Here is a 12069-nt window from a genome sequence, read left to right as displayed (position 1 = left end):
GTAGGAAAACGATACTATGGATGAGGAGCGTTTGTGGCGTGACCTCATCATGGAGCGGGTGACTAAGTCTGCCGACGCCTGTTTGACTGCACTCAACATAATGACATCTCCACACATGCCGAAGGCAGTTTATATAGAGGATGTGATTGAGAGGGTGTTGCAGTTCACCAAGTTCCATCTGCAAAACACTTTGTACTCCCAGTATGACCCTGCCTACAGAGTGGATCGTCATGGAGGTCAGCCACGGTGTTATTCTGGTATTTTCTTAGCTCTTTTAGTGCATTTAAGTGCACTTAGATTTGCTCACATACTTTACAATGCTTTTGCACCTCCTCTTACCCGCTTTATGAGACTTGAAAATGACTTGCATTATGACCATTCATTTGTCACATTGATGAAACAGTTCCACAGTTTTCCAAACGCAGAAGACGACATATATAAACACCATAGCCCAAATTCAGTCTTCTATTAGTTTAAGATCTTAAAGTTTCCGCCATGTCTGACGGCTTCTCAGCTTTTAGTTCTAGTTTTGGCCTGGGGGGGGGGGCATTAGGTTAAAGCTGATGGTAAAGTTAGCCACAGTAAATAGGCAATTAGCTGGCAGTAGCAATTCTCTCATCGATGTCGTGGAGTTGCTCTCCAACACAAAAGTAACCTACCGAGCCTTCAGTTCTAAAAGGACTCTTCGAGATTTTTCAGCACTGATTCTTACAAGAAAAGAACAAGGCAGCTACAGAGCCTTTGTTTTAGGGCGTTCTAAACAGGCAACTACTCGGGCACATCGGATTGTATGATGTTGACATGTACCTTAAGGAGTCTCAGCCTGTTTCGTAGCTGTATTTTCTCAGTTTTAACAACAAAAAGCCCAACTCTGAATCATCTTTGCATGAATATTTTAAAATGAATGATAATATGAACATTTTTCTTGTGCTCACACTTCCTTAAGTGATTAATTGTTGGAATTTAGAAATTTCTACTCATTGTGTCACTTTCAAACAAGCTACTGTCGTCTCAAGTGTTGTTTGTTGCCTATCAGCTCCTGCTTCCTATTTATCATCCTGATCCAGGTGGCACGCATACATCAAAGTCCAAGAGAGCAAAGTCTTCCACCCACAAACAGAAGGTGGTAGTCGGTCTCTACAACAAAGTGTGCGACATTATCAGCAACATCTCCGAGCTGCTTGAAATCCAGCTGCTAACTGACACCACGATTCTCCAGGTGCGAGTTTGAATCTTTAGAATCAGCGAACTCTTGGCCTTAAATCACCTCCAACTGTTGAGCTTCTCATAATCTGAATGCTTTTGTGCCCCCCCCCACATCCCAGGTGTCCAACCTTGGAATTACACCCTTTTATGTGGAGAATATCAGTGAACTGCAGTTATGTGCCATCACACTAGTGACAGCAGTAAGTTACCCCTGGCCTGCTTTTTTTAACGTTGCTTTAATTGCTTTGGAATTCATTCTGACTGTTTTTTTTTTCTTTGAGCCCCCTGCATGACATCCATACCAGTTGATTTTAATTTAACGCTTCGCATTTTGCTCTTGCTTAGGTATTCTCTCGTTATGAGAAGCACCGGCAGCTCATTCTTGAGGAGATTTTCACCTCCTTGGCAAGACTGCCTACTAGTAAACGCAACCTCAGGAACTTCAGGTTACTATGACTTGTGAACATATTTGCTCAAATGATATGAATACGATTAGTTGATTATGGAGGTTCCCTTTGCTACCAGTTAAAGCTAAAGACATTAATGCCCCTTACACCCCAGGCTAAACAGCAGTGATTCAGATGGAGAGGCCGTTTACATCCAGATGGTGTCGGCCCTCGTTCTTCAGCTCATCCAGTGTGTGGTTCACTTTACATCTGAGAAAGAGGCCGAGGGTGAACATAAGAAGAAGGTAACCCCGGAGTTCTGATTGGATTTTCATTTTTTCATGGAAAAAGTTCTGATTCAGAAATTGTCTTACTGATTTGGTACATTTTCCTAGGTTGACAGAGATGCTCTCGTTATAAACTCTTACGAAACTGCCATGAGGACAGCACAGAACTTTCTTTCAGTTTTTCTCAAGAAGTAAGTGATTATTTGTTCTCTGGCTATAAGACGCATTTCTGGCCTTGTTCTCTGTTTATCTGTTTGTTGTGACTCTGGTGTCCTTCTCACTTTAAACCCGCTTCTGCTGCGGGACAAGCAGCACATTTAACTGCTTCCAAATGAGTTAAACTGTTTTTCCTAAAAAGAAAAGCATTGCGTTCTTTCCGCTTCAGATGTGGAAGTAAACAGGGAGAAGAAGACTACAGGCCTCTGTTTGAGAACTTCGTTCATGACCTGCTGTCTGCGGTCAACAAGCCTGAGTGGCCTGCAGCTGAACTGCTGCTCAGCTTACTGGGCCGACTGCTGGTGAGCAGCATCGTTTGCATCACTCATCGCCCATCCAGCGGTGTCAGCCGTTTGTTTTCATTTTGACGTTCTCTGTGTTTTGTGGTGCAGGTGCACCAGTTTAGTAATAAGCAGACAGAAATGGCGCTCAGGGTGGCATCTCTGGACTACCTCGGCACCGTCGCCTCTCGCCTCCGGAAAGATGCCGTCTCTAACAAGATGGACCAAAGGGCTATTGAGCGCATCCTTAAAGAGGTGGACTAGGCAATCACAGGATAGTTTTAACACATGCACAAAAGCAGACGGGTTGAACTGCTTTTGACATGCTGCGGGCATATTTGTCTCTTTACAGACTCCAGGCAGTAGCGAGACACAGCAGCTCCAGAAGGCTTTGCTGGAGTTTCTCGATGGGAACATTAATACAGATCCAGCTTCAGTGGTGAGAGTTTAATTTTCATACCCTAAATGTAATATTTATGGGAACATGTATGAGCATACTTTTGTTACTTAATGTTTAAGTTGGAAAGGTCTTGATTGGCTGCATGCGTTTACAAAAAAGGGGTTTCTGCTTTGGTAACGTTCTCATCGTTGTGCTTTTTGGTGTTTCAAAACCTGCGACCATATATACGCGCATTTGTTTCTTCCAGTTTGCCAGGAATTTTTACATCGCCCAGTGGTTGAGGGACACTATAACCGAGGCAGACAAGGCGATGAAGTCTCAAAATGAATGTGACGAGGACTCCAAAAACGTGGACTCCACTGAGGAGATCATGCAGAGGGCCGAGTTACAGAAGAAATTCCTCCGCAAGGTCATCAAGACTTCGTCAAATGTCAGCAATCCAAGGTAAGCACTGCTTCACACCAAACTGCTGCGCAGTTTAACTTAGTATCCCGTCATGGTATTAAGCCGTCCTCATGGCTTTTCTTTCAGGATGAACTCTGACGCCGTGGACTACGAGGACTCCTGTCTTATTGTCAGATATCTGGCCTCTATGAGGCCATTTGCACAGAGCTTTGATATTTATTTGTCACAGGTAAGAGGATTCATTCGATATTAAGATGAGTGAGAGATTATATTGCTTTGGCTGTGACTGTTTTTTTCTTAATCTTTTCAATATAGATTCTGAGAGTCCTGGGTGAGAGCGCCATCGCAGTCAGGACTAAAGCCATGAAGTGTCTTTCTGAAGTTGTGGCTGTGGATCCAAGTATTCTGGCACGGGTAAATCCTTCTGTATTGCATCTCATGCTGTATTCCAACCGTTTCCCTTTGGATACACGGGCGACAGGTTTGGCGGTATCTTTTCAAGTCATCAGTCTCATGCTTTTTGTTTATTTTTGGGCTCTGAACACATTCAGGATGTGGGGGACCTACAACTCCTCATTCAGTGCCTGAACACGGCATCGATGGCTGTAGTTCTGTATGTGTATCCCAAAAAAAAAGCAGCCATAGTTTCATTTCTATCTGTGCTTGACTGACCCCTCATATTTGTCTTTCAGTTGGACATGCAGCGTGGGGTTCACTGCCGCCTCATGGACAACTCCACCAGTGTACGAGAGGCAGCTGTGGAGCTCCTCGGCCGCTTTGTGCTAAGCAGACCTGAGCTCATTGAGCAGTACTATGACATGCTCATTGAAAGGATTTTGGTAATGTCTTCCTTAACTCATTCTTTTGCATATGTGTGCATGATACACTTCTGTTGAGTTTAGATAGATTTGGCAGCTCTCGTGCCCTGTCAGGGGTTCATAAAAAAAAGTTACCAGGAAACATGGATCATGCAGTTGTCTCAGGTTGAATTTTTCTCCTGACTTTAACAAAGTGGGACCTGAAAGTTCAGTTAAAGTGGAAAAAGTCAATCTGGATTCCAATCCTTCTTCAACCTAAATAGCAAATGATGTAATGCTCTTATCACTTTATCCTTGATTAGTTGTTTGCCGTGGTTGTTTTCATATTTCCTCTGGATAGTTTGTGTTTTTGGCATTTAGAGCAAAGGCGATCAAAAGAGGTCCTTCATGTTCAGTTTCTATCATTTTCTCAACACACAGGACACGGGTATCAGTGTGAGAAAAAGAGTCATTAAGATTCTGAGGGACATTTGCCTGGAGCAGCCGGACTTCCACAAGATCACTGAGATGTGTGTCAGGATGATCCGAAGGGTGAACGATGAAGAAGGGATCAAGGTTTGACTTTGTCTTTGTGTGTATGTGTATTTTGTAAGTGCCTTTCTTTCATTTTTGACGTAGGGTTTATATGCCTAAACATCGTTTCCTTTGCAGAAACTGGTGAATGAGACATTCCAGAAACTCTGGTTTTCCCCAACACCCGGTCATGATAAAGAAGCTATGACCAGAAAGATTCTGAACATCACAGATGTGGTGAGTTTGTCTAAGACAGAATTTCCGTAACAAATACGGTGGTTTTTGAACACATTGTCACAATGTGACTCACGTCATGCTTTGATTTGATCCAAGGTGCTGGCGTGTAAAGATTCAGGCTATGACTGGTTCGAGCAGCTCCTGCAAAATGTGAGTGGGGGGGGGGGGGGGGGGGACTCTTTTTACACATCAAGCAGCTGTAAGTGTGCATATTTTGTTTGGCACTTTATGGAACCGATGTATGATTGTGATCACGCAGCTGCTGAAGTCAGAGAAGGACGCTTCGTACAAGCCTGCCAAGAAGGCCTGCGTTCAGTTGGTGGACAATTTAGTGGAACACATAGTCAAATATGAGGAGTCTCTTGCAGGTAAATTGTAAAGTACTTTGTCAAAGAAATGAAGATGCATTTCTACAGACAAAATCCCGTTGTGGTGCACATCGCTTTGCAGGCGTAAACAGCTTTTTTTCCTGTTTGTTTCTCAGACTGTGAGGACAAAGGGGTAAACTCAAGTCGTCTGGTGGCATGCATCTCCACTCTCTACCTGTTTACTAAAATCCGAGCACAGTTAATGGTCAAACACGCCATGACTATGCAGCCCTACTTGGCCACCAAGTGCAATGTGAGTATCGTGTCATTTTGCCCGGTGTGAGAATGTTTGAATTTAAAACGAATAGTTTTTGCCGGAGTCCAGACATGTGTTCCCAAACTTTTATGTGATGCAATAGGGCCATCTGGTGGCAGGTGCATGAAAATGCAGGCGCTCGACACAAAACTAAACTTGAACAGAGCGCAGTGGTTCGAGCAGTTCAGCTATCATGTGACTCCATGCTGTCATTTCAGACTCAGAATGACTTTGTGGTGATCTGCAACGTGGCGAAGATCCTGGAGCTTGTTGTGCCTCTGATGGAGAACCCGAGTGAGACTTTCCTCACCACTATAGAGGAAGACCTGATGAAGCTTATCATCAAACACGGCATGACGGTCAGTGTCATTTACAGCTCACAGGTTTCACAAAAAAATCACAAGCAGCATAAGTGTGAACAGTGTTTGACAACATCTCCTCTGTCCTATTTGTTTCTCAGGTTGTGCAGCACTGTGTGAGCTGTCTTGGTGCAGTTGTTAACAAAGTCACACACAACTACAAGTTTGTTTGGGCTTGTTTCAATCGGTACTATGGTAAGTATTATGTAAATGCATCATAATTGAAGAAAGGTAACAGCTCAGATTTGAGCTCCTCATCAGCAGAAATGGTGTTACAAGGTCATTCTCGTATACCTTGAAAGCCAAAGCTCACGAAAGAATGTGATATATTGGTAAAAAGCATGTGTATATATATATATATATATATATATACATGGGGTCATTTTTAACTATTCGATTTAAAATAAAATGTTAGATTTACAGCTCATTGATTTAAAAAAAAAAAAAAAAAAAAAAAACTGAAACCAGATTTATGACCTAAAGAGGGAATTGCCATAATTTGGTTTTCACTTGATGTGTGATTTATTTCACAGGGGCTCTGGCTAAACTCAAGACACAGCACCAGGAGGACCCTGGCAGCTCCACTCTGGCTGCAAACAAGCCTACTCTGCTGCGCTCCTTGTTTACTGTGGGGGCTCTTTGTCGACACTTTGATTTTGACCAAGAAGAGTTCAAAGGTGCTAACAAGGTAAACACCAGTCCTTTGCTTCGGGGTTGTTTTTAGAACCATTGTGGAAGACATTTTGATCGATCTCGCTGTCTCCACTTGTGTGTGTCTCAGATTGTCATCAAGGACAAAGTGTTGGATCTTCTTCTGTATTTCACCACTCATGAGGATGAGGAGGTCCAAATCAAGGCCATCATAGGTTTAGGTACATTGTAGGCTCAGATAGAACGTAATACTGTAATATGTTGTTCATTTGTTTGACTTCAGTTCTCTCAGTAATGACACCTGTATTTGATACTTTCTATTCCGTCAAGGTTTCCAGTTCATCATGCACCCAGAGCTCATGTTTATGCAAGATGTGAAGGTTCTGTATAACAACATCCTGTCAGATGAGAGCAGTGTGGTCAGTTTGAGGATCCAGGTGCTTAAAAACCTGCAGACCTACCTGCAGGAGGAGGACTCTCGAATGCAGGAAGCTGACCGTGAATGTGAGTTTAACAAAAAAATACGGAGCGCGGCTGTGTTAATGTTCATTGAGCATGTGAGCCGTGCACAGTGGAACAACCGCAGACTGATTGGGCTGATGTTTTTGTCCATTCAGGGAAGGATAAAGCCAAGCAGGAGGATTTGAAGGAAATGGGGGACGTCTCATCAGGCATGAGCAGCTCCATAATGCAGATTTACCTGAAGCAGGTGCTGGAGTCCTTCTTCCACTCACAGTCCACTGTTCGGCACTTTTCCCTGAATGTCATCACACTGACTCTCAGCCAGGGCCTCATCCATCCCGTACAGGTGCGTTCACGGTCTTACTTAGGATGAGGATCACCCAAGACTTGAACGGTGTCTGTTTTATGGACAAGGTCGGAATAAGATCTTTATTTTCTCTGCTCCTTTGTGTTTAGTGTGTTCCCTATTTGATTGCCATGGGAACCGATCCAGAGCCAACCATGAAGAATAAGGCAGACCAACAACTAGTGGAGATTGACAAGAAATACTCAGGTTTCATCCATGTGAGTAGCTGCTCTTTAATGGCCGATGAAAGGGTGTGAAAGTATAAAATATGATGGTTTGATATATCTTTGGCCGTGTGAAGTATGTAGCATTTACTGAGCAATGGAAGCCTCTGTGATCATAAATAGTAATTAGAAGATTGTTTTGCTGCTTTCAGCAGTGAAGGGAACAGATACACAGTCTGTAAAGTCATAATTTCACCATACAGGCCGTTCATTTCAGAGTCTACAGGAAGCAACAGGTAGTGTTTATATGTGCTTCAACTGAATTTAGCTTGTTAGTTTCCACATTAGTTTGCTTTGTACCGTTCTCCCTTAACTTAACAATACTGTCTCAGATTGAATAGTACCAGAGCAGTTGTTTTAAGGACTGAGGAATGAAAAAGATTGTATTTTTCCATATAAATTTAGTGTCCTATCAAAATAATGTGAAACTAACATTTTCTGGTAGCGTCGTCTCTTTTGTAAATCTGTAGGGAGGGTTAACTTACTGTTACACTCCGCTTTTAACTTTGTTCTAGCGGGTGATACATACACTTCCAGCTAAATGTATGTATCTCTTATCTTTTCATAAATACATGTAGAATATATACTTTGTGACTGTAGTAATGTGCTGTAAATTGCTTTTAATCAGAGACTTTGTTGTCTCACTAAAAGTAAGCACAGGCTTTAAAGAATTGCATTTTAGTTCAAACATAATATAATCTGCATACTTGATGAGTAATGAAACTCTCTCTGTGTGTTCACAGATGAAGGCTGTTGCAGGGTTGAAGATGTCCTATCAGGTGCAGCAGGCCATAAACGGATCTAAAGCTGCGGTGATCCGAGGTTTCCGTCACGATGACTCAGACTCAGCCCTCTGCTCTCATCTGTACACGTTGGTCCGTGGGAACCGACAACATAGGCGGGCTTTCCTCATCTCCCTGCTCAACCTGTTTGATGACTGTTCTGTAAGTTCACTTCTCTTTTTTAGATGGGCAATTGTACATTTATAGAATATTTAGGTGTATGTGTAAAGAAGATGGTAAAGTTTGGTCTTGAACGGTTTCATTTTTTTGTTCTCCTATAGAAAACAGAGGTGGGCATGCTGCTGTTCATAGCCGACAACTTGGCCTGCTTCCCTTACCAGACCCAGGAGGAGCCTCTTTTCATCATGCACCATATAGACATTACTCTGTCTGTCTCTGGTAGCAACCTTCTCCAGACCTTTAAGGAGGTAAGAGCTTTTGTTTGTCACCTAAGATGGTAGGATAAGGCTTAAATAATCAACGTTAAATCTGCCACGCAATGAAAAACATATATGTATACATACACCAGCATCCAAATTAAGCCTTTTTCAGAGAAGGGCTTTTTTGTGTCAGCAAAGTGGCAACAAAGCACACTTTGTTTGTATTACAATAGCATGGCTTTGTGATAAGAGTCTGTGTCATAAACTGGCCTGTTTACCTAGTCTTAGAAAGAATAAAAGACAAATAAGTAATGATACAGAATGCCCCACACTGTTTAGCACCTAAAATCCTATGTAGCAACAGGGGAAGAATACTTATTTTTCAAAACAAATGATCTCCTTAGTTCCCAAATTCTTGTGGTTGTTGTATTGATGAGAAGATGAAAAGCTGACCCTGTGCTTATGTAATGCACACAGACTCGATCTCTTGCTGGTCTTTACCCTTCAGTTAACTGGAAATTGAATAAACGAGGGATTTTTTTTGTCTTTGCAGTGTTTACGGAAGGAGCCCGTGAGGCAGGAAAAGAAGGTGAAGACAAAAAAGAGGAAGAAGCAGCATTCTCGGAGGAGGAAAAGCAGCTCTGATGATGACGACGAGCACAGCAGCAGCAGCACGTCCAGCAGCAGCGACGAGGAGGAGGAGGATGTGGTCCACAGGCGAAAGAAAACTGCAGCCTCTGACTCGGACTCAGACATGGAGGACGAGAGTGCGGTGATGGAGCGTCTGCCTGAAAACACCGCCCCTCTGCTGGAGTTTGCCAGCGCTTCACAGGGTATTCTGCTGCTGCTGGTGGTCAAACAGCACCTGAAAAATCTTTACGGCTTCTCAGACAGGTAGGAAACGTCAGAAACGGCTTGGGGCCGAGCTTTTATCGGCTCGCTAAGCATTTGTGTGAGCAGTTTGTTTGTGTTACAGTAAAATCCAGAAGTATTCGCCGACAGAGTCTGCCAAAGTATACGACAAGGCAGTGAACAGGAAATCTAAGGTGCACTTCAACCCTGGTCTGACACTGGATTACCTGAAGAGCAACCTCGCAAACCGAGAGCTCAGCTACGAGATCAAAAGAAATATTGTCAAACAATATCTGGATGTAAGCACACATTTTATTCTTGTTTTATCTGAGCTCCTAAAATATTACGGAGGCAAAAGATGTGACTGTTTCTGTGCTGGGATACATGCTCGTGTTCCGTTCCAGTTTAAACTCAACGCATTTAACTACAGTTTCACCACCTTTTGCTTTAGTTCAAGGTACTGATGGAGCACTTGGATCGGGATGAGGAAGATGAGGACGGAGGCGAAGCTAATGCCAATGCCAGAAACAAAGCCATCACCTCACTGTTGAAGGGCTCAAAACCCCGGAACCACAACCACAGTAATCACACTGCTCCAGTGGAGACAGATGATGAGGACAGTGAGGATGAAGATCCTCCCGCGGTAGGGATTTCAGAACTCCTGAAATTCAAAGTATCTTTTGTTTATCAGACAATCCAACACTCTCTGATGGCTTATTATTGCCTTCCTGATAATCGTGGTGCATTCTTTTCAGGGCTCCAAGGTTGTCTGTTTTATCTGCCAAAGATCTCACTCTTCCCATGATGATCAAGGGAAAAATTGGTTTAAACTCCCTCATCCTGTCTCTTTTGCTCCTGCCCTGCATCGTCAACATATCCTCCTCAGCTCATCTGTATCTGGCGTCCTATTCCAGTCATTACTTGGGCTTGTAGAATGCTCAGTTAGCTGTTTCTACATGCAAACAACTTTTGCTTCGGCATGATTACGCACATGATGTACAACAGATGTAAAAAGGCGGCAGAACAGCTTCCAAACCAGTGTAGAAGCAAATCTCTCAAAACTCATTGTTTTCACAGAAAAAAAGCTCAAACAAAGGCACAATATGCTCAGAGCTACTGCATGTGTTACTGCATATATCCATACTCAAACAGACTGAGAGACTTTCACTGTGTGAACACACAGAAACACATCTACACTGAATTAATAGCACAGCATTTGGAGTTTCGTCTCATTGTGCTTGCATGTAGTGTATGTGTTCCGTGTCGTGACATCACGAGTGTTTTTAGGGTTGTGATGTTTCGCTTTGTGTGTTTTCCTTCTATCATCAGCTTTGTCAGCATTTTCTATCCATAGAACATCATTTATCATCATCATCATTTATTTAGGTGCGACAATATTAAGACATAATAGCCGTTATCCAAAACTATATTCCATCTACAGTCTTGAACCGAACGTGGGCTTTAGATTAGATTAGATTAGCTGGTGTGTAGTTAAAGCTCACTTGAAGTTTGTTTAGCATGAAGCTGAAACAACACAAACTGTGTCAGTGTCCATATGTCACTGGACATGACTGTATTATCCAAACATCATTTTACTAGCTGTATAAAAGGGAACTAACGCGGCCACTTCTGTCCACAGCGCAAACCAAGAAAAGGTGACGATTCTGCAGAGGATTCAGGTCACATGAATGAGACAGTGGAAGCAATGGACGTCATTGCCATCTGCTGTCCCAAATACAAAGACAGGCCGCAGATTGCCAGGGTCGTCCAGAAGACCAGGAGTGGCTACAGTATACACTGGATGACAGGAACTTACTCTGGACCATGGGTTGTGGCAAAGAAACGGGACGGTCGCAAAAAGGTGCCTTGGGTGGGCAACATCAAGGAGTCGGACATTATTTACAAGAAAATTTCCTTGACAAGCGGACATAAGCTCACAAACAAAGTTGCACAGACGTTACGGGCGCTGTACGCTGCCAAGGAGGGAACCAAGAGTTAACAACTGAAATGACTCTTCACAGACAGCCCCCCCCCCACACACAGCCCAAATCTTTGGATCTACTATGTTAAATACGGAGAGAAAGTAAACATCTTTAGATTTAAGGCCCTGCCGGAGGAAAAGTATTGTGAAAACTTACCTTTTTAAATACAGACGTGTGTAAGTTAAACAGAAGGAAAACAGAGGAGGAAATGTTTAGGAAAACATTGTGTGGGAGTTCCTTCGCTGTTGTGCAGCATCTCGGTTGTTTGATTTTTACTGTATCATAATTTAACTAAAAACCTGTTTATATCTGCACATAATTCTGTAAAAAATGAAGTGAATGTTGGAAAATAGTGTATTGATGATGTTCTTAATAAAGTTGTTTTTGGAATTATAACTAGCACCAGATGGATTTATTCACTTCATTTGAGCTCCCAACAACTTCTAACTTCTAGTTTCAAACGTTTTGCTGTATACCCCCACTGTGCAATAGACTTATCTTTGATATCATTTATTTATGTTGAAAGCAGTGCGGTATCTGTGCCTATATTGTTTTTTTATATAGATTTTGATGTTACACAGCACAGGGCAACAGTAAAGTTATCCCAGCTCTTCTGGTGGAATAAGTATTGCAATAAATTTTTCTTATGTCTTTGTTA

The 12069-nt window shown here is 42.6% G+C and overlaps 1 protein-coding gene across 9 annotated transcripts in view; it reads left to right on the top strand.

The window, feature by feature from the left end:
* LOC140277078 (nipped-B-like protein B) overlaps window positions 1-12069 on the top strand; it is a 24861-nt gene extending 12792 nt beyond the window's left edge. For 8 of the 9 annotated variants that reach the window (XM_072371969.1, XM_072371971.1, XM_072371974.1 and 5 more), the window contains 31 exons: window positions 5-236; window positions 1068-1219; window positions 1326-1406; window positions 1552-1652; window positions 1768-1897; window positions 1988-2070; window positions 2265-2397; window positions 2488-2631; window positions 2729-2815; window positions 3024-3220; window positions 3308-3410; window positions 3497-3595; window positions 3874-4020; window positions 4420-4554; window positions 4651-4749; window positions 4846-4899; window positions 5009-5117; window positions 5234-5370; window positions 5592-5732; window positions 5834-5927; window positions 6266-6420; window positions 6514-6604; window positions 6714-6887; window positions 7001-7191; window positions 7302-7409; window positions 8159-8359; window positions 8479-8625; window positions 9131-9471; window positions 9554-9728; window positions 9881-10072; window positions 11069-12069. In XM_072371969.1, the coding sequence (XP_072228070.1) occupies window positions 5-236; window positions 1068-1219; window positions 1326-1406; window positions 1552-1652; window positions 1768-1897; window positions 1988-2070; window positions 2265-2397; window positions 2488-2631; window positions 2729-2815; window positions 3024-3220; window positions 3308-3410; window positions 3497-3595; window positions 3874-4020; window positions 4420-4554; window positions 4651-4749; window positions 4846-4899; window positions 5009-5117; window positions 5234-5370; window positions 5592-5732; window positions 5834-5927; window positions 6266-6420; window positions 6514-6604; window positions 6714-6887; window positions 7001-7191; window positions 7302-7409; window positions 8159-8359; window positions 8479-8625; window positions 9131-9471; window positions 9554-9728; window positions 9881-10072; window positions 11069-11428 (4593 nt within the window). In that variant the 3' untranslated portion in view covers window positions 11429-12069. The other variant, XM_072371972.1, reaches the window with a different exon arrangement.

This window comes from Leuresthes tenuis, unplaced genomic scaffold (genome assembly GCF_036924035.1).
Source record: "Leuresthes tenuis unplaced genomic scaffold, fLeuTen1.0.hap1 SCAF_19, whole genome shotgun sequence".
Lineage (NCBI taxonomy): Eukaryota > Metazoa > Chordata > Actinopteri > Atheriniformes > Atherinopsidae > Leuresthes > Leuresthes tenuis.
Note: the sequence above shows the minus strand (reverse complement) of the source record. Positions and strands in the feature narration are given on the sequence as shown.